This window comes from Myodes glareolus, chromosome 5 (assembly GCF_982192425.1).
Source record: "Myodes glareolus chromosome 5, mMyoGla1.1, whole genome shotgun sequence".
Taxonomy (NCBI): Eukaryota; Metazoa; Chordata; class Mammalia; order Rodentia; family Cricetidae; genus Myodes; species Myodes glareolus.
The window spans coordinates 22,602,051-22,625,212 of record NC_142030.1 but is presented as its reverse complement, the minus strand read 5'-3'; the positions used below and the strand labels follow the sequence as shown (position 1 = coordinate 22,625,212).

At 41.6% G+C, this 23,162-nt stretch overlaps 1 protein-coding gene and 1 long non-coding RNA gene across 2 annotated transcripts in view; one reads left to right on the top strand and one right to left on the bottom strand.

The window, feature by feature from the left end:
• Positions 1-216: 216 nt before the first annotated feature.
• The window catches only part of Vangl2 (VANGL planar cell polarity protein 2), a 67,568-nt gene continuing 44,622 nt past the window's right edge, over positions 217-23,162 (bottom strand). The window contains exon 8 of the mRNA XM_085687694.2: positions 217-579. Coding sequence (XP_085543820.1) covers positions 490-579 — 90 coding nt within the window. The 3' untranslated portion in view covers positions 217-489. The remainder of the gene's footprint in view (positions 580-23,162) is intronic.
• On the top strand, positions 12,189-18,424 carry LOC148122000 (uncharacterized). Its single transcript, XR_015737794.1, has 2 exons — positions 12,189-12,363; positions 18,153-18,424. It is a non-coding gene; the product is annotated as an uncharacterized LOC148122000 (long non-coding RNA).

The following is a 23,162-nucleotide window of genomic DNA, read 5'->3' as shown; positions in this document are numbered from 1 at the left end:
CTCCCATCCTCAGGTCCTCTGCAGCAGGAAGAAGTCACACTAAATGCTTCTGGCCAATAGGACAAACCGTAGGGTTGAAAATCACTCTGATCTGTACAGCTTTGGATCCGACCTCACAGGGGTGATGAGGGAATGAAGAAAGAACAGACACACACATAGAGAAGCTGGGATTGAGTGGGCCATGCCCTCTCTGACGGAGACACACCCACCGCAACCTGGAAACTCAGCATATTTATTGTGTATGACTGAACAAGCAGGTGGGTTTATTACATACAGCTGATAAGGAGGGTTAGTCCATCTCCATTGAGGAGTGAGCTGTCTCTGGCTGTAGTTATCTTGGAGGAGGAAGCTGTGGTTGATACTTTCTGTAGACTCTCCACATACATACTCAGACTAGGGGAAGGCTTTGCTGTTTCCAAGGTCTGACACACTGGAATCCTTGACATGGCAGTGCCTATGTGAACAATATACATCCACTCAGAACTTCATCTACACATCTTCCCTTTCTTGTTTCTTCCATGTTCCTGATGCAACTTGACTTCTAATTTTGCAAAGCTCTACATAGTCTCTGGAGCCCAGCTGAAAAGAGAAAGAAACAAAGCACTATGGTCTCAGGTCTGTGTTATTTGGTTCATCCTGCTCAAAAAGTAGAACAACTGAAAAACTGGCAAGGTCCTCCACCTCCTGGCCACCACATTCCACTCCCTGTCTCCCATAAGCTTGTAACAATATCATAATGCACCAGACAGTGGTGGTGCATGCCTTTAATCCCAGCACTCAGAAGGCAGGGACAGGCAGATCTCTGTGAGTTTGAGGCCAGTTTAGTCTACAGAGCTAGTTCCAGGACAGGCTCCAAAGCTAATGAGAAACCCTGTCTCAAAAAACAAACAAACAAACAACAAACTAGTATAATGTAAAAGTGCATTCAGTCCAATTTCCAAACTCCCCATAGCCTATCACAGTCTCAACAATGTTTAACAGTTCAAAGTCTCTTCTGAGAATCATGAAATCTCTTAACTGGAATCCCCTATAAAATCAAAATCAAAAACAGATCACATACTTCAACATATAATGGCACAGATTACATTGCCACTCCAAAACATAGTGAAGGGAGCAGAGGGAGGGAATACTGGAGGAAACTCTTCAGAACTGCTTGTAAGACCTGGGTGACAAAGTCTGATACAATTCTTCTGGATCTTGGTATCTTGGTGTCACGGGATATTTGATTGCACTGGGACACCCCCCCCCCGAGATTGTGTTAATAAAGTTAACCTTGAATCAGGGCACAGATTCAGTGACAAGCTGACCAGAATTGGTCATCAAGAAGGCAGGAATATGAATAGAGAGATGCAGAGAAGAGACAGGGAAGGTCTTAGAAGTTCGTGATCTTTTTTGGTTTGGAGTGAATGAAGAGATGATTCTCTTGCTGGGTCTCCGGACAAAAAAGAAATTTAACTGGTTGCTTCTCAGCTTCTCTGCTCTAGCAGTTTTTCGCCCCAAAATCTGAATCCGAAGTTTTTGTTGGTAAATAGAATGATAGAGACTTAGTTAAAACCTACATTTGGTAGCCGCAACTAAATTGTAGCTGGCAGGATTGGAAGTCACACCAGTTTAGGGCAGCAGGGTGCTGACCATAGGGCTGTGGGCACAGACCATAGTTAAAATATCAATAGATTCAACTTTGGCCCCTACTCCAACAGATAAACATCTTAGTTAGAATTTCTACTGCTGTGAAGTGACACCATGACCACAGCAACTCTTAGGAAAACATACATACTTCTATCTCTTGGTCTGGTTCCATTTACTGTTAGCCCCTTTCCTTGGCAGGTATTCCAAGGCTGGGGCATCTCCAATATCTTGGGGTCTCCATGGCAATCCAGGCTTCAGCTTTCCAGCTTCATTCAGTGGCGTCTCTAGGCCTAGACACCCCTCTCACATGCCTAGCTTCAGTGGCTTTCCTTAGTCATGGAGTTAGATTCCATAACCCCTTTCCATTCTTGACTCTAAAGCCAAAATCACATTACCAAAGATGCTAGGTTCTACCACTTGCTGGGGCTGGAATATTCAATGGTTACCTTCACTAAGATTGACTGTTCTGGAACTTGCTCTACAGACCAGGCTGGCCTTAAACTCAGACATATACTAGCCTCTGCCTACCCAATGCTGAAATTAAAGGTGTGCATCACCACATACAGCCCTAAGCTTTTCTTTAATTCTTTTTCACAAATTGGAAACTTAACTGGGTGGGATCTTGCCCTGAGGTCACCACTCTTTTTATTCCATTTCTTGACCTGTTTATCTCCTTGAACACAGGACTTAGCTCCATTTCACTTCCTGGTGTTCCTTTTCTCCTCAAATTGTACATTTTGCATTTTTCCTTCCTCAGCTTGCCCCTATCCATTATAAATCTTCATTAGAGCTAACACTAAAATGACAAAAAAACAACATGACAGAGTCTATACTATACTGTTTGGAGATTTCCTCTGCCAATGGAATTAATCCAAAACTCTTCACTTTAACTTTGGGCAGACTTTTCAGATAAGGGCCAAAAACAGTCACATTCGTCAACAAAATATTGCAAAAGCAACCTCTGGGCAACACACTAAAATTCTTTTCCTCTGAAACCTCTTGAGCCAGGTCCCCAGAGTTCATCAAATCACACTCAGCACCACTGTCTTCCATGTTCCTACTAGTATGGTCCATTAAGAAGTAGATAAAACATTCCATTGTTTTCCTAATCCACAGTCCTAAAGTCCATGTTCCTTCAAACAAAAATATGTTCAGGCCTATGACAGCAATACCTCAGTCACTGGTACCAACTTCTGTCTTAGTTCGGGTGTCTATTGCTGTGAAGAGACACCATGACCATGATAACTCTTATAAAGGAAAACATTTAATTGAATTCAGAGGTTTAGTTCATTATTATCATGGAAGGATTGGTGGCATTCAGGTAGACATGGTGCTGGAGAAGGAGCTGAGAATCCTACATCTTGATCTCTAGGCAATAGGAAGTGAACTGAGACACTGGACATAGCTTGAGCATAGGAGATCTCAAAGTCTGATCCCACAATGACACATTTCCTCCAACAAGGCCACATCTCCTAATAATGTCGCTCCCTATGAGCTTAAGGGGGTCAATTACATTCAAACTACCATACTTGGCAAATTTCAGTGACAAGGTTTTTATTTCCCTTTGGATGGCAATTCTCTCAATGCCTTTAATTTGTTGTAAGCTTGTCATCCCCAAATAGTTTAATGAAGCCCACTGAAGCTTCAGGTGGTTAAAGAAATGTCCCCTAAAATAAAGGGAGTAATAAAATAAACGAGTGTGGAAGGATGTGACCAAGCCACTGGATGAAAACCTATGGATCTAGTAGGTTCTCCCCTGACTCTACTTATCTACATGGATATAGATACTCAATTTATCTACATGGATATAATTATCAGACACATCAGAAATATGGCTTCCAGGTTCTTTCCCAAACCTCATGCTCTCTCCATTTGCATTAGCCTTATTATCTGACCCCCCATATTTATTGGCAGAGGCATCTTCCTTGTAGTTTGTATAAGAGACCTCCTCCTCCTCTGAACCCCCTTGATCAGTTTCAAGACTCACTGATATGGAACTCCCCTCTGTATGTTGTAAATGTGTTTTGTTAATGAATAAAGCTGCTTTGGTCCTATTGCAGTGCAAAATAAGGCAAGGTGAGAGTTCCAAGCAGATAGAGGAGAAAAGAGTAGGTGGAGTCAGAGAGAAGCCATGTATCCACCTCAGGAGGCAGATGCTGGACACCGGATGGATCCTTACAGGTAGGTCACAACCATGTGGCGATACACAGATTAATAGAAATGGGTTAATTTAAGATATAAGAACTAGCCAATAAGAAGCATGAGCTATTATGCCAAGCAGTGTTGTAATAATACAGTTTCTGTGTGATTATTTCAGATCTGGGAGGACGGGAAATGAACGAATGGCCTTCCAACTTCCATCCTTCCAGTCTTTCTGAGATTCATACTTGGAATCAGGCTCTTCCCTGAATCTAGAGATATCTATGTGTTTTAGAAGTATCCAAAGTGGAAGTCCTGTACCTTCAGGGAATACATACCTTCACCCCACATTAACATAGGCATTTTTTGTCCTGGCATCTTTCTACAGCACCTTATATATTATCCCCCTGTCCTTTGGCAACCAGTACTGTTTCACAGTTCCTCAAAATCCCCTTCAAAGTGCATACATCTAACTACACATCTCTAGATTCTGCTTGTTCCATGTTTTACACTCATTGCTTAGAAATTCCCTCCACCCTACCTTTATATCTGAGAACTTCTGAGGGGATCATTCCCTCACCAAACCAATATGCATTCCCAGTAGTCAAGTTTCTTGTCCAGGTGCCACCTGCAGCAACCTGCACAGCCTTGGGCTTGACATGACTTGTGTGATGGGGCATTGAAGAAAGGACAAACACACAGTCACAGACATTTGTGCAGAAAAGCTGGGGTCAGTAATCCATGTCTTCTAATGAACCAGCAGCAACCTGGGGAACTCAGAGTTTATTATATATCACTGAACAAGGAGGAGGGTTTGTTGTGTACCTGAGTAAGTAGGTAGGTTGGCTCATCTCAGTGGGGGGGGGGTGTCTCTGCAGGGAGGAATTCTCAGGCTACAATCTTCCTGCAGAGGGAGCTGTGTTTGACCCTTTCTACAAGTTCTCTCAACTTGTAGATGCCAAGGGCCTGAGGCATCAGGGTCATTGACCTGGCTGTGGCTGTGTCAACCATGCATATTCACTCAGGACTTCATTCACTGTCCCCAAGAGTCCCGTCTCCTCTACTTCCTTCTTTATTTTGCTGATGGCACAATCATAATGCCAGCTAAGCAGCAGCCACATGACAACCTTGGCCCAGCAATAGAAAGGACAAAGTCAACACAGTAAGGTTAGCCCCTGGGTTCCCGTGGCAATGCTAGAGCCGCTACGTATCTTAGTTAGGGTCTTTTGCCTCCTATCTTAGTTATTGCTGCGAAGAGACAATGTGACCATGGCAACTCCTATAAAAAAACATTTAATTGGATAGCTTACAGTTCAGAAGTTCTGGCCATTATCATCATGGTGGTACATGGGGTACAAGCAGACACAGTGCTGGTGAGGTAGCTAAGAGTTATGCAGGTATCAGGAAGTGAACTGAGACACTGGGCATAACTTGAGCTTAGGAGACCTCAAAGCCTGCCCCCACAGTGACACACAATGACAACAAGGCCACACCTAGTTCAACAGGCCTTATCTCCTAATAGTGCCACTCCCAATAGTGTAATTGACTTATGGGGATCAATTAAATTCAAACTACCAGAGCGCCCTACTTCAGGTTTATTATTGTTTGGGTTAAATAAACATTTATATAAGACAGGATTTTTTAAATTATTTTTTGGTGATGCATCAACACATTCATTACTGAAAGAGACTATGAAACTAGATAGGTTAGTTGTAATAATTTTAGAAAACAATCAAAACTGTATTTAAAAACCTATGGTTTGGATGTGGAATATCCCGAAAGGTTCATGTCTTGGAACACTTGGTCTCCAATTCATCTGTTGTGAAAGCTTGTAGGACTTTAAAAAGGTGGACTTCACTGGAGGAACTTCACTGGGGGTGGGGGCAGTCAGGCCTTGAGATTACGTAGTCCCACCCCACTTCTTGTTCACTTTCTGTCCCAGCTTCCTGACTACTGAGCCCATGTGACCAGTCACCTCATGTACCTGCAGCTGTGCCTCCCCTACCATGATAGACTGAATTTCATTGAACTGTAAGCCAAAATAACAACCTTCTTCTCTTATGTTCCTTCTGTCATTTGGTCATAACAACAAGAAGATAGCTAATACAACAGTGTAATGGAAAAAAAAAAAAAGGAGGAGATCAACTGGCTTATATAGCTGGAAAAATCTAAGATAGAAGTGGCGTCCAGCCCAGCAGGATCCACAGTTCAAATAATATAATAAGAACCTTGTCTCACTTCATCTCTTAGTTCTACTCATTGCTGCTTGACTTCAGTCTCCGAATTTGTCCAATTATGTCAAGGCTCCGGCAATTCTATTCTTGTGTGGTCCTTAGAGCTCACAACATTTGGGCAGATTCGGGAGCTTTCTCTCACAGTGTGAACATCTAACCTCAATAATGATTGCTTGGCCAGTCTGGGTCAGGAGACCACACCCAGGTCTTAGGACTTTATGTACATATACAAAAAGGAAATGAAGTTTTGAAACCTTTCAAAGTCCAGAGACGAAGCACAAAAAGTCCAATAAAGTTAGCATCACCCCATGCATGATCTGGTAGATTTAAGAGAAAATCTGAATTAGGGGATGTCTCTGAGGTGTGTCTGTCTGCCTGCACTCTGAGTGGAGAAAATAAAGCCTTATCTGAGAAACTGAGAATTCAAAAACCAGACGTCTGTTATTAGGTTTAGGGTTCAAGTTCACCCCACTCAACCCTGGAGCCCTCCTGATCTGAAGACACCAGCAGCAAAATTGGTCTTGGTTTGTGGTCGTCCTTTATCACTCTCTTGCACAGGCTCCACGTGCTTAGAAAAGAGAGTCCCCAACCCGGGACCATGCAAAACTCAAAGCACACAAAAAGCGTTGATGAGCAAAAGCATCTTAACAAAATGAAAACTAAAATTACTGAGCACTTAAAATAAATTGACAACATTCACTTAAATATAAAAAAAATTATGTCAAAATTATTTAAATATGCTGGGTATGGTAGTATACATCTATAATCCCAGCACTTAGAAAGCTGAGGCAAGAGTTCAAAGCCAGCTTCGGGTACATAGCAAAGCCCTATGAGAAAGGAAGGAGAAAGAAAGGAAGGAAGGGAGAACAGAAGGAAGGGAGGAAGGGAAGGAGGGAAGGAGGGAGGGAGGGAGGGAGGGAGGGAGGGAGGGAGGGAGGGAGGGAGGGAGGAAGGAGAAGGAAATAGGACCAGCTGTGCTGACCAAAGAAACTCTGTTTTGTGCTGGGCATCCCTCTTGGCCCCCACCAGCCATTTGTCTCTGACTCCAGTCCTTGGACAATAAGCAACCCGGACTCAGTGACCTCCACACGAAAATGAACAGTTGTGACCATCTGCTTTGTTGTGATATGGCTAACTGCCTTTTTGACCTCGGTAACAGGCTTACGCAGACATTCGAGGACTATTTTGAGGTTGCCTTGACTACCTAACTTTGGCAGAGCAGAATAACTCTTGCCTTGCTTGTGCAGACACTCAAGGTCTTCTTACGGCTTTTGCTTTTAAAAATCCCCTCTTTGTGCAATAGTCTCCGGTTCGGTTCGGTTGTCCTGCTAGCAGTTTTAGTGAATTTAACTAATTATAATCCGGATAGTGTGTGTTCTTTTCCTGCAGGTCTCGAACTCCATAACATAGCAAGATGGCTCAGTGGGTGAAGGCACTTGCCACCAGTCTAATAACTTGGGCTCAATACCCAGAATCTATATAGTAGGAGAGACTCCTGAAAGTTGTCCTCTGACCTACACACACACACACACACACACACACACACACACACACACATACACACATACACACATACACACATACACTGTGGGACATATGCACCCACACACATACAGACAAAAAATAAACAAAACTTAAATGAAACCAGGCATGGTGGTGCATGCCTTTAAGCCAGCACTCAAGAGGCAGAGACAGGCAAATCTCTGAGTTTCAGGCCAGCCTGGTCTATAGGGCAATTTCCAGGACAGCTGGAGCTATACAAAGAAATCTTACCTTGAAAAACAAACAACAAAAAAAAGAATTTAGGGTCTGAAATGGCTCAGTGGTTAAGAGCATCATTGCCTGTTCTTCCAAAGGTTCTGAGTTCAATTCCCAGCAACTACATGGTGGCTCACAACCATCTATAATGAGGTCTGGTGCCCTTGTGTACATAATAAATAAATAGTATTTTTAAAAAAGAATTTAAATAAAATAAAACAAAGAGCAATAATTTACAAAATTCATATCCATTGATGAGCATGTAGTCATTGAAGTTAGAAAGTCAGTATAAATTCAGCCCTAATTACAGGAATTTTTTCACGTGTTATAATATGGATGTTACATTGTTGAGTGAATTAACACAGGCACAGAAGAGCAAATAGCTAGCTATGCTCATGCATGCCTGTGATTCCAACACTTCAAAGACTGAGGCAGGAGACTGAATGTGAAGTCAGCTGGACTACACAAGTTCCAAGTCGGTTGGGGCTACATAGTGGTACATTGTGTGTGTGTGTGTGTGTGTGTGTGTGTGTGTGTGTGTGTGTGTGTGTGTAGTATGATCATGTTTAAGTTAGATGTCTACAGAACTCAAAAGTCCAGGAAGTAAAATTAGGCAGTCAAGGTTTGGGAGGAGGAAGCATGAGAAGAAAACACAGAGGGATAGAGCAGCCAATAAAACTTCAACAGGACTTTAAACATGAGAATGTCCCAGTAGCACAGACACTGAGAGCAACAATTAATAAATAGGACCTCCTGAAACTGAAAAGCTTCTGCAAAGCAAAGAACACTGTCGACAAGACAAAACGATAGCCTACAGAATGGGAAAAGATCTTCACCAATCCCATATTGGGCAGAGGACTGATCTCCAAAATATACAAAGAACTCAAGAAACTTACATCAAAAGAACAAATGATTCAATAAAAAAGGGGGTACAGACCTAAACAGAGAACTCTCAACAGAGGAATCTCAAATGACTGAAAGACACTTAAGGAAATGCTCAACATCCTTAGTCATCAGAGAAATGCAAATCAAAACAACTCTGAGATTCCATCTTACACCTGTAAAAATAGCCAAGATCAAAATCACTAATGACAGCCTATGCTGAAGAGGATGTGGGGTAAAGGGAACACTCCTCCATTGCTGGTGGAAGTGCAAACTTGTACAGCCTCTTTGGAAATCAGTATGATGATTTCTCAGAAAATTAAGAAATAATCTACCTCAAAACCCAGCAATGCCACTTTTGGGTATACACCCAAAGGATGCTCAATCATACCACAAGGATATGTGCTCAACTACGTTCATAGCAGTGTTGTTCATAATATCCAGAACCTGGAAACAACCTAGATATCTTCCCCTCAATCAAAGAATGGATATAGAAAATGTGGTACATTTATGCAATGGAGTACTACCAGTAATGACATCTTGAAATTTGCAGGCAAATGGATGGATCTAGAAAAAATCACATTGAGTGAGGTAACCCAGACCCAGGAAGACAAATATCATATCTACTCAGTCATAAGTGACTGTTAGAAATAAAGCAAAGAGAAATCAGCCTACAGTCCACAACCCCAGAGAATCTAGACAACAAAGAAGACCCAAAGAGATATTACATGGATCTACATAGAAAGGAGAAAAACACAAGATCTCCTGAGTAAAAGTATGGGGGTCACTAGAGAGGGTAGAAGGGGAGAGAAGAGGAAATGAGGGGAGCGGAGAAAAATGTATAGCTCAATAAAAAGAAAACATGAGAATGTGCACGAGAACGGGAAAGCTTTCAAGGATGAACCCAAGGCATCTCCCTTGAGAATTGTGCCACAAAAATAGAGACTGAGAATTGGGGACAGGAAGTAGACTTCTTGTGTTTTCGTCATAAATAACTTGAGAATGAGATAAGAACAGAACATTAAACTGAAAAGTACAACTGGAGAGGCAGCACGGAGGTGTTTCAGTTAACATGAAATATAATCATAGAAACAAATCTGGAAAATGAGGAGAGTGGTTACAGGGGTGTTTTGGAACTCAAATATGAAAATGAATAGGTCTGTCTGCCTTTATACAGTGTGCTTAAGAAACAATGGGACTGATCCACTTGACCCACTTGGAGAGTTGGGTCTCAGAAACTCTCCAAGCTACTTCCTGTAGTAAACACCTTGATGAAAACCTTCAACAGGCTACCATTTCACCATTCCCTGGTGAACCATGTTTGTCACTGTGGCTATTAATTACCACACTTTATCGAACTTCTCTATAAGACCCTGCCCTATCGAGAGAATACTAATGGCTTGTTTTATAGGAGTCCCTTGTAACCCCAGTACCTTCTAACCAACCACTTCATTTTTGCTGTGTTCTAAGAACACAGTTATCACTGATTCTCTATGAACGAAGGGCTAAGAGATGACCCAAGAACCTCTCCTACAGAGCTTTGGGATAAACACAGTGGTGATCCTTTTTGTAGCTATGCTTTTCTTGACATTTCTCAAAGTCTGAGGATGTCTATGTGATAATTTTACAGGCATAGCTTTTGGATCACTCTTTCCATACACAGGCCATGCCATTCTTACAACCCAGAAAGGAATCAGAATGGAAAAGTGGCCCGGACATACACATATACTTCACTTCCAAATTAGCACGGTTCTTCATTGATCTAACAATGACAGGACAGGTAAGGTGGCTCAGAATGTTAAGGAACCTTCCACCAAGTTGGATGGCCTGAGCTCAATCCCTAGATCGCACGTGGTGGGAGGAAAGAACCAACTTCTAAAATCCAGTGACAATAATGACCCAAATCTCTTTGCTGCATACTTGTCTATTTAAGTCATGTTAATATTCAAATATTTATTTCTTAAGTAGATGAGCCAAATGTTTTCATGACTTTTGCCTTTTAAATTCATTCTTTTATCTAACAACTAAATAAAATATACCTTTGCATGCTCCACCGGGAGCCTGCATTTCCACCGGGAATCTGCAATTCCAACAGGAACATACATTTCTGAAGCACTGGGAAGAGATGATGCTTATGTTCTCCTAGTGTCCTCTCAAATTCCTGGGCCTAGAGGCTTCCCAACCCCTGTGGTCATCTCACCATCTGCAGGTGTCCCTACCATACTGTTCCATCTCAAACATGGGCTATGCCCCTCCAAGGACCACCAATAAAATCTGTGGGTCTCACTCACTTTCACTTGAAGATTGCAGGACGAGGGCAGGAATCTAAAGCACCATGCAGAATAGGAAGCACATGGCTGGGAAGATTGCTCAGTTGGTAAAGTGCCTGCCAAACAAACATGAGGACGTGTGCACAGAGCCCCAGCATCCAAGCATAATATATAACATAGGTTTATCTGCAACCCTAGTGTTGGGGTTTGGGGGAAGGGGTGGGGGGTAGACAGATACCCAGAGCTTGTTGGATAGCCAGTCTAACCAGTTAATGAGTCCCAGACTCAGGAAAAAACTCCATCTTAAAAAAAAAAAAAAAGTGCTTGATAAAGGAAGACAACCCGCATTGATCTCTGGCCCCATACACACACACACACACACACACAGAGAGAGAGAGAGAGAGAGAGAGAGAGAGAGAGAGAGAGAGAGAGAGAGAGAGAGAGAGAGAGAGAGAAACAATTTATTTTAATAATAGGATACATTAAAATTAAGTGCTCTAAGTCACTGTCCTCGAAGTTTTTGGTCATTCCTGCATTCCCACACAGGGACATTCTTACTGGGCATCATTTCCCCCAAGCATTCTTCCTTGGGGCCTACTGCTATTCCTGAAGTTATTCATACCTACTTGGCTTAAAATAAAATACTATACCCTGGTGAGCATCTTTCCCCAGTAACTTAGTACAAATGCTCCCTCAGAAACTGACAGACTGCAAAACTGTTTGTGTGTTTGTTTGTAGCCAGCACATTTACTTGTCTGCCTCACCCACCACGGAAAACTGAAACATATTCATTATTCTGCGATTCAGATCAATGTCAACACTTCATTAAACAGCTGATCTCACTTCAGGACTGGCTATGGGGCCTATCCCTGCCCACTGAGGCTTTTCTAAGCCCAAGAGCCTTCTACTTCTTAGACAAAGTTTAGCAACCATGATCAGTTTCTAAATAATCTATTAACAAATCTTTGGCTCATCCACTGTTTTTATCGATAATAATAAGTATCAAACATAACATTCAGAATGAAGATGACTCACAAGAAGTCAAAATGACCTACAAGGTCAGGAGGCCTGTGGTGTCTTTGGAAAAGGTGATGCTCCCTCCGCAGGAGGGATTTGGGAGGCTTTATCTTGTTGAAGGAAAGCTTTGAAAACAAAGCTAATGGAAACTCTCTTCTCTGTGCAGGGGAGGATGGTTAATAAAAGTGAGAAAGCACCCCTTTCCCTCCTTTGTGAGTCATTTCCTTCTCAGGGCTTCCTGTTTGTCCTTGGTTGTTCCTCAAGCCTACCTTTCGCCCTTGCCTCCCCTCCCCGGCACGATTTTCACAGTTCCACGGTTGAGTGAGTCGAAGGAGGCCTCCAAAGCCTTTGATGTTGAAAACGGTTATGAAGCCAGAAATGACTCCTGAATTTGCAAACTTTCCTGTCGTGGTGAGCCTGTCTTGATGCAACAGGTAGCTACAAGCTCCAAACCCAGCCCTGTTCACGTGTGTGTATTCCCCCTCCACTTCCCTCCCTCCATCTCGTCCCGTTTCTTCATGATCCTCTCTCCTCTCCCCTCTTTCTTACTTGAGTGTTGTTTTCATGGACTTAAAGGCACTGAGATGAGGAATGCAAGCTCAAGCACGGGAAGCTTTTTGTTGTTGTTGTTTTCTTTTGAAACAGGGTCTCTCTACAGAGTTGTGGCTGTCCTAGAATTCCCTCTGTAGACCAGACTGATCTTGAACTCAGAAATACCCCTGCCTCTCCCTCCCCAGTGCTGGGATTAAAGGTGTGCCATCTTGTCTGGCAGGAAATAAGGCTTTGAGATGAAGATTTTGAAGCTTTTAACTGAACTCCAAGTTGGCTGGTCCTCAAGAAGCATAAGAAATAAAGTTGGGGTTTTTTGTTTTGTTTTGTTTTGTTTTTTAAGGAGAAAAAACGCAGAGATCTTTTGCAAGGGTAACCATAAAGATGAAACATCTTAGCCTGGTGGCGTCAGTATAGCTGCCTCTGAGAATAATGACAGCTGGCCTGTGTGTGGCTACTTTTTCTCAAACGGACAAGTCATCAGCAAGAGGTCACACTTCGTTGTGGGATGGCTCTGAGAATAAATGCTGACCTTCCTCGCGAGCTGGCTAGCCTTGGGTAAGGCACGTGGCCTAGCCCAGCAGTTTTCATCAGCACAGCGCTACTGTTAGGACTCTTAGTGGCCAGTACCATCCTAATTGCCAATGACTATGCTGGACCAGCTGCAGCTATTAATAACTCTGAATAAATTAAGTTTTATATGTAAATAACCTATCCCTGACACATAATTGTGGACGCTCAATTAATTTTAGCTCTACTGATGATTGTTTTCCTCCCTACCCACCCCAAGACCCCATCATCAAGGCAGTTCTGTTGGAAAACTGTTTTTTCTTTTTTTTTAAGTATTATTCTAATGTTCCACAGTTTACAGAAAGGAAACCTTAGACACAGAAGTGAATAGACTAAGAACACAATATTGAGTCAGAGGCTCCAGTATAAGACTGTGTATGCCAGTTCAGAACGCGAGCCAAAAATTCCAAGTCCAGAACTCTATAGGAATCAATTACAGTTGTCAAGAGAAAAAGAGCTCAAACTTTTAAATCGGGAGGACTTGGGTTCAGGCTCTGTTCCTGCCAGTTACTATCCATGTGAGCTCAAAGAAGCCACTTACCCTCTACAAGTCCCATTTTCCCCGTGTACAAAACTGCACCTAAATGATTAAGTGGGGTAGTCAGTCCAAGTGCAAATGAAATTTTAAATGGGATTCTTTCTCCTTTAGTTTTAACTGGTGCTCCAAAAACCAAAATCTGAACTATAAGTTTTCCTGTATTGCAAAGCATGGGCACTTGTTTAAAGGATATAACCAAGGTTGGTGTTGTGACCGTCAACACACCACCTACTTCATGAACCGAAGTCGAAGAGAAGCAAGGAGAGATCTTCAGCAGCGTGCTCTGGAATACCGTATTCTACCCCTCTTCCCTATAGCGAAAGGAAACTCCCATCGTGTCCAGTCAATCAACAGGCTTCAGTGGAAACATGAGTGGCTCGTTCCGAGAGGTACACGCCCCCAGAATACAGACGGAGGAGAGAGGCCGTGGCAGACGTGCTTGAGAGCACAGAGCAGAGGAAGAGAGAGGCCATGAGGAGGATGGTCACACAGTAGTGTTTACAGACCAGCATAAGCATTCCAAGGTGGAATTAGCTGGAAAGCTCACCACTCCATGGAAGTCCATGAAGACTAGGAAAAGAGTTGTAGTTAAAAAGAAAATCAAGCCAGATAAGAGTTTTAATATCAGAATTAAAAACCCCCAGCAGGGGAATCTTTGAAGAACCTAAAGTATATTCCATAGGAGAAGTAGCCTTCTGTTTTATATCTGTTATCTTTCAGGTCACAGTTGGATGTAAAACACATTCCAGATGTTACCAAAGTCCTAGGCTATAAAGGGCTTGACTTGAGGGAGTTCCAACAAATTAGGTCTGACCACTCACTCCAGAAATCAAAAAGAAAAAGTAATAGTAAATATAGGTTTTATAAATATATTTTTTAAAAAGAAAAGAAATCAATGTATTCCAGCCCTGACTTTGAGCATACTGCAGTGAGATTTAGGGTTGGTGAAGGAAGAACTGAGGCATAAGGGCAATAGGGATGCACAATTAGGTCACACACACACACACACACACATCAAACTATGGTCTGGTTGACCCTTATCTCAATTCTGGCTCTGTTAGGTTGGTCCAGATAAGTCACTGTCACACTAATGAAAGGATCATTTCAGCTCCCTCTGTTTCTGGCACAGGATAACTGCCTTTGTTTGTTGTGAACACTCATAGAGTAATCTACCTCCAAGACTCCACTGCTCCTAGAATTCGACGCAACTGGAGATTTAGAGCAATGTCCAAGACTTTCAGACACATTCTCAAGAGTCTAGAATAGATTTTGTAAAAGTAAGGAGTAAAATGCCTTGGTTCCTTTTATTTTGATGACTTTCAGTCTTAAAAGGTGAAGCAGATTAGATAAATTTGAGGCTAATTATGAAAAATAAACAAAAAAAAGGAGGCTAACCAACCTGTATTACTAGCTTTTACACCACTACTGTTTGAGTAATTAACACACCTATAGGCAGAGTTCAATAGGGATCTTACCCAAAGTAAAAGACAGATACAAAAGGAGGATAGATGTGCTAAGCTTCATCCTGACTTTAATTACGCAGCTGCAGGCGCAAATGCAAGTCATGACTGTGCCTGTTACAGTTTGAGTATGAAAAAACCTTCCAAAAAGATCCATATGTTGAAAGCTTAGTTCCCAGTTGACGGTGAATCATCGGGAGGTGATTAGATCATGACGGCTCTAATCTAATCAATTGATTAATTTTTTAATTATTTATGTTTATTTATTATTGGGTAATTTCATACATGTATATGTAATATATTTTGATCATATTTACAAACATCTACATTTTCTTATCTGCTTCCCATTTTCTCTGGACCCCATTCCCTTTTTCTTCCAAAAGGTCTCTCTCCTATCGTCATGCATTGTTGGTTTGGGTTTTTTTTTTTCTCTTTTTTTATTTTATTGATTTTTATTGAGCTCTACATTTTTCTCTGCTCCCCTCCCTGCCTCTCCACTCCCCTTCAACCCTCTCCCAGGGTCCCCATGCTCCCAATTTACTCAGGAGATCTTGTCTTTTTCTACTTCCCATGTAGATCAGATCTATGTATGTCTCTCTTAGAGTCCTCATTGATATCTAGGTTCTCTGGGATTGTGATCTGTAGGCTGGTTTTCATTGCTTTATTTTAAAAAACCACCTATGAGTGAGTACATATGACAATTAACTTTCTGGGTCTGTGTTACCTCACTCAAAAATGATGTTTTCTAGCTCCATTCATTTGCCTGCAAAATTCAAGATGTTGCTTTTTTTTTCTGCTGTGTAGTACTCCATTGTGCAAATGTACCACATTTTCCTTATCCATTCTTCGGTCAAGGGGCATTTAGGTTGTTTCCAGGTTCTGGCTATGACAAATAATGCTGCTATGAACATAGTTGAGCACATGTCCTTGTGGCACGATTGAGCATCCTTTAGATATATACCCAAAAGTGGTATTACTGGGTCTTGAGGAAGGTTGTTTCCTAATTTTCCAAGAAATCACCACACTGATATTCAAAGGGGCTATACCAGCTTGCATTCCCACCAGCAATGCAGGAGTGTTCTCTTTACCCCACAACTTCTACAGTATAAGTTGTCATCAGTGTTTTTGATCTTGGCCATTATTACAGGTGTAAGATGGACTCTCAGAGTTGTTTTGATTTGCATTTCTCTGATAACTAAGGATGTTGAGCATTTCCTTAAGTGTCTTTCAGCCATTTTAAATTCCTCTGTAGAGAGTTCTCTGTTTAGGTCTGTACTCCATTTTTTTATTGGATTATTTGTTCTTTTGATGACCAATCTCTTGAGTTCTTCGTATATTTTTGAGATCAGACCTCTGTTTGATGTGGGGTTGGTAAAGATTTTTTTCCCATTCTGTATGCTATCGTTTTGTCTTGTTGACCATGTCTTTTGCTTTACAGTAGCTTTTTAGTTTCAGGAGGTCCCATTTATTAAATGTTTCTCTCAGTGTCTGTGCTGATGGGGTTATATTTAGGAAGTGGTTCCCTGTGCCAATGTGTTCAAGTGTACTTTCCACTTTCTCTTCTATAAGGTTAGTGTGGCTGGATTTATGTTGAGGTCTTTGATCCATTTGGACTTGAGTTTTGTGCATGGTGATAGATATGGATCTATTTTCATTCTTCTACATGTTGATATTCAGTTATGTCAGCACCACTTGTTAAATATGCTTTCTTTTTCCATCTGAGATTTTTTTGCTTCCTTGTCAAAAATCAAGTGTTCGAAGGTATGTGGATTAATACCCAGGTCTTTGATTCAGTTCCATTGGTCCTCTGTTTTTATGCCAATACCAGGCATTTTTTCAGTATTTTTTCAGGCAGTATTTTCAGTACTGTAGCTCTGTAGTAGAGTTTGAAGTCATGGTTTTTTGTTTTCAATGACTCACTTACTTTACTACTACTACTAAAGTAGTAGCTTTAATACTGCGAGAAAAAATTACTTCTCCTTCCTTAACCACCATTAACTGGCAAAAGTTCCTCATCTATAGGTATAAATGTGAATATTTAAGAGACATTTTGATAATACATCCATTTAGCAAAGCTTCAGTAGTAGGTTCCCTCTAGTCCCTACCTCATCCACAAGCTTTTGATCAGATTTACAGTGCCAGTCATGAGCTCAATTCTGTGGGGCAGGTCTCAAATCTAATTGGAAAGCAATTGAGCATCTTCCTAACTGTCATGCCACTACCACACCAACAGGCACATCTTGCCTGGTAGATTGGCATTACAGGTCAAAGAGCTCACAGCTAAGTAAGACTTTTGATGGTTTTTCTCCTTCAGCAGCCTGGATAGCATCTTCCAGCATTGTGAAAGCTAGCTGGCAGGAAAGAAGCTTCCAACTCAATGCAAGTTTGATTTCTCTCCATGTCCTACAACCAAAGTGTGCAGTATCTTCTGCAACATGGTCTTACCATCTAGTTCTTATTGAGAACTAAGTGACTGATAGAATGGTAGGGGGTAGTAAGAGATGAAGCCTAGCTGGAGGAAGCAATAAGGATATCTTGTTCCTCCTCTCAGATGCAGGGGAGGATAAGGTAGTGCTGCTTGGCAGCCATCAGGAGGTAAACACTCCTGCTCCGGTACATCTTCCCTGTCTAGTCTCAGGACCTCAGTGATGGGGCCAACTACCCTTTGGGCAATTGAAGCCTCTAAAGTCATGATCTCAAAAATTACTTTCCTCTTTTAAGTTGTCTTTCTAAACTATTTGTCACAATTATGAAAAAGTGACTAATATAGTACTTTTTAAATTTTTTTTTTCAAAATCAGCCTTTGAGTCCTCATTACAATTTCCATTCTAGCCCCTGTGGTATTCCAATATCTTCTGCCAAAGCAAAGTTCATGGTCCCTCCAAATTCCTACTTCTGTTTATGAAACATTAGTGACCCACTTTCACATGCCTTTCCTACCTACCTTGAACGAGGTAGTCTACCTTAAACCTGTATTCTCCTAATGGTTTTATTCCTTTACTCTTCTCTGTCTTCAGTCTCCTATTTCTTCCTAAGATCAAAACTAGATTTCTTCCTTTTCTTATGCAGAAAAGTCCAATCCAACTATTTCTTTTTTTTTTTTTAGGATAAAGATATGAAGATGGAGAGCCCAGGCTGTTCTTCCAGATGACCTGAAATTGAGTCTCAGTGGATCTGATGCCCTCTTCTGGCCTCTGCAGGCACTGCACCCAGATGGTGCACAGAAATACATACAGGCAAAATATCCATGCACAATTTTCTTTTAATTTTCCCTGTATGTTTCCTAAAATCTTTTTCTTCAGGTTACTTCTTTCATTTTGAGTGTTTTATTGAGATATTTTCTTAAAGATAGTTCAACAATTAAATACAAGAAAATGTCTTAGGTGTGATAATATACATCTATAATCATAGCACTTGGGAAGTAGAAACAGCAGGATTAGGGGTTCAAGGACAGCAGCCTACACATAGAAAGAAGAGCTACATCACAAGTTAGAGGGCAATCTGGGCTACATGAGCTCTTGTTAAAAAGAGGAGGAAGGCAGAGCGGTGGTGGTGCACACCTTTAATACCAGCACTCAAGAGGCAGAGGCAGGGGGATCTCTGAGTTCAAGGCCAGCCTGGTCTACATAACAAGTTCCAGATAGCTGTGGCTACATATAAACATCCTGTCTCCGAAAAAATAAAATGAAGGAGAAGGAAGAAGAGAAGGAGGAAGAGAGAGTTAGAATATAGCTCGGTGATAGAGGGCTCACTCAGCATATTTTAGGTTCAGTTATCAACACTGGAAAGAAGGGGGTGGAGGTATTTGAGTCATTAGTTGCTACTTCAAGAAAGAATTCAAACCAGGGGGCTTTCGCAGAGTAAGTTTCTAGATAATTGGTCAGGTAAATTAATGTTCTTCATCTATGGACTTATGTAAAAGAGCTAGCCTGACCTCTTTAATAAGCTTAGAGAATCCAAGTGGATTGCCTAACTTCAGAAAGAAAGGTAACAACATAAAAACTGGCGTTGCAAGGAGGGGCTGCTTGTTCATCCCAGCTGCCCGGCTAGCTTAGCCCTGAAATAACCACACAGGAACTGTATTAATTAAATCACTGCATGGCCCATTAGCTCTAACTTCTTATTGGCTAACTCTTACACCTTAATTTAATCCATTTCTATTAATCTGTGTATTACCACGTGGCAGTGGCTTACCAAGTAAAATTCCCAGCTTCTGTCTCCAGGGGCTCCACGGCATCTCTTCACTCCACCGTTCTTCTTCCCAGCATTCAGTTCCATCTTCCCCGCCTACCTAAGTTCCACCCTATCAATAGCCCATATTCATTAACCAAGAAAAGCAACATAGAGACAGAAGGATCCCACACCAAACTGGGATTCTGAATTTTTGTAGAGAGTTCCCTGAAACAAAAAACAAACCCTTTTGACTTGACTACTGCCAAAATATAGGTTGTTTTAGGTTTAAAAATCCATTTCAAAAGGGACTCCTTACCTGAAGGGGGTTGGAGATGGTAGAAGGATTGCTACGAAAATAGAGTTAGAAAATAATGGAGACACCAAGATGTGAACAGGGATGGGAGTGGAGAAATCAGGGAGCAGATCAGGTGCAGAGGAGGGCTATCCAAAACTAAAGGTGTAGGAAGAACGCGCATGAGAATGTACTACTTTATATGCTAATTTTAAAACATAATTTTAAAAAAAAAGACTTCGAGTATAGATGGCATGCATGGTAGATGATGCCAATCCCAGAAACCATACTAAAGTAAAATCTCAAGGCTGGATGTAGGCCACCTCCCTAGGAGTTGCCGGCCGGGCATGCTCCAGCGGTCCAAAAACTATTCCGGTTATGGCCATTGCCCTTGGCTGCCCACCAGACCCCATACAACTTAGTTACAGCATACAGAGAAGTGAGGCTGGGACTGAGCGGGATGTTGCTCTCTGCTGGCTAACCTACAAGTACCAAAAGTGTTAGGAAGACAGCTGAAAGGAAAAGCTACCAACAGTCTTTCCTAGCTTTGGGCTTTTCAAGAAGTGTTCTATTGGCACAATAATGGAACTATTATGGGGTTCAACAACTTACTTTGGGTTATGTCTGAGGCCCACTCCATAGAAAGGAATTCGTTCCCAATAGTGTAACTATGTTCAAAGACCCATTACTGGGGAGGTCATAGGCACTAGGAGTGAAACTAGTATTTTTGCTTTGCTAAAATGCCATGTTGTCGAACTGCCTCCTGAGTATATTTATACCCCTGGACTAGGGCAGGCCTCAGCCATCATCGAAGAAGCCTCAAATGAAAAGCAGTTAATGCAGAGACCAGAGGCTGGTCAAGGTCCTGGGGAAAGTGACTGCTGAATGCTCAGACTTAAATGGGACAACCGTATCTTTCCCTCCAAGTTTCCAGGAACATTGTAGAAAAGGGAGCTGGGAGCTGTGAAACAATGTTATGTACATGACAGTCATGGCTATGTACTCACAACAGTTGTCTCTGTTCACAAAGGGCCCACACGAGACTGAGCTGTAAACATGCAGTCACAGGTGGGAGAAGGGCTCACAGTACCCCCACCCCACTCAGAGGAGCAAATGGCAATCTAGGGCTAGTGAGGGAAAAGAAAGTATTGTCTTCAATGAAGAAGCTACCGACCAATTAGCCATTTTCCAGTGGGTAGCTTCACACCCATGACCTTGTGAGTAGCCTGGATTAAATTCAAGGGGTCACAAAACAAACACCGAAACAAAACACAGGGCCATGGGAAGAAGAACCGCTAAGGCGGACCAGCAGTTAAAGAAGCTTGCTGTTAAGCCTGCTGGCCTGGGCTTGATCCCGAGACCCACTGGGCGGAAGAAGAACTGACTCCTGAACGCTGTTGTCTGACCTCCACATGCACACTTGCTGCAGACAACTCTCCCAACATACTTACACAATTAATCGATTATTTAATTAATTAATAACTAATTCACGGGAAAAAAGCAAAGCAGAAAGACATGGAAGTGAGGCAGGGACTTAGCAAAAGTGGGGAAACGGTGAGACACAGGTTGAGAATGACAGGAATAGTGTGACACGAATGTGTCACACATGAGGGGACCCGCCAAGGAATAAATTAATTTTTAAAGTTAATGAATTAAAAGGAGCTCTGCTCTTTAGTCCCTCGACCTTAAGACAATGAAAAGTAGATGGCCAGTCATCAAACACCAATCTGGAAGCCCTTTTTCTGACTATAAATAAAAACTAAAATAACAACAATAAGAAATAGGTTAATTCGGGTCATCCAAGAAGCAGATGCCAAAACTGTGCTGAGAAGATGCCTGTGAGAGAGAAAGTCACAAGAGCTGGAGAAAGCAGGGAGACCGTGATGGAGATCTGACCCCTGGGAGAAAGAGAGGAAAGGGAGGATTGGATTAGCTGGGTCTCAGACTGCTGTGCCATTCTAAGGAAGTTTTAGCCAGGCCACTGGGGAGTCATCAAGTCAAAGGCACCCATCAAAGGAGTCTGCATCTTGCAGGCAAAGGCCTACATTAATATTCATGCCACCCTGAGTTCCCGGCTAGGAAAGCCCCATTAAAAGTACAAACACAATGGTGAATTCAGAGACCAGCTGCTAAGTCATCCATCACTTAGACTTTCTCAAAACAAAGGATTTGAGCAGTGTCCTTTTCTCGCTGCCTCAATAAAAAAGATTTTAAAAGCAGAAATCACATTTGGATATATATATATATTCACTATACATCTTTCCTCATTGTGTTGATATGGAAACAAACTAAGCTGTACAGCTGAAAACTACAGTATCTGAAATAAGATTTACTAGGCAGAGCTAACTGGAGCAGAAAACGAAGAGTAAACTTGATGGCATTCGGTGCAAACCATCTAATTATGAATAAAGAAAAACATCAGTGAAGAGAAGCACTGCTAAACGATATAACATAAGTGGAATCAGAGACCCCCAAAGAGGAAGGAACAAAAAAATAATTGGAAAAATTAATAGCTTAAAATATTTCAAATTTGATACAACTCCAAACGGAGACATCTAAGGTGCTCAGTGAACCTCAGACAAGAGAAACATAATGCAAACTGAACCAAGTAATAAGACCAAACAGAAAAAAGAAGAGCTATAAAAAGAAAGTCTCAAAAGTAACCTAAGGAAAAAAGAAAATGGCAAACAAGGGAACTCACAGAGGTGGGAGGATTTGGGAGGGCAGGGGTGCAAAATTCTAGTAAAGCACAATGTTAATCCAGGAAAAAAAAAAAAACCTTTAAAGACTTAAGGAAAGTAAAAATGAAAACACTAAGTCTAAAGTTCTATCCAAAGAAAACATATCAGGAAAGCAAATAAAATTTTAGCATAGAAATCAAAAGAATTCATGACTAGAAGATATACACTATATGCATTGTTAAAGGAAGGTGGCCAAAATTAAAAGATTCCAGATATAAGGTCAGATAAATACAAAAGGATTAAGAGCCCTGAATCTAATCTCACCTAGCAATGGTTAAAAAGAAATCTCAAAGTAGTCAAGAATTTCCAAGTAAATTAGTTGTACCCACAACACTTGAAAGTATTTAAAGAAGCGCAAAAAGTTCAAACCTAAAATTTTATATTGTCCTGATATCTGACATCCAATAAAAAAAAAAACTATCTACTATGTGGGGCTGAAGAGGTGAGTAGGAGCACATATTGCTCTCCCAGAGGACTCTGGTTCATTTCCCAGCACCCACATTAGGCAGCTCAGAGCTGCCTGTAACTCCAGCTCCAGGTGATCGAGTGCCTTCTTCTGGACACCACAAGTACCTGTACTCACACATGAATATACAGCTTCTGCCCTGCACCCCAACATACACACATTTTTTTTAAGATTTATTTATTTATTATGTACACAACATTCTGCCTCCATGGATGCCTGCAAGCCAGAAGAGAGCACCAGATCTCATTACAGATGGCTGTGAGCCACCATGTGGTTGCTGGGAATTGAACTCAGGACCTCTGGAAGAGCAGCCAGTGCTCTTAACCTCTGAGCCATTTCTCCAGCCCCACACACACATAATCAAAAGTAAATTTGTTTTAATTTTCTTAACACTGGTGCTAAAAAGAAAGCTATTTAGTGACCCGAGGAAAAATGCCTAGGAAG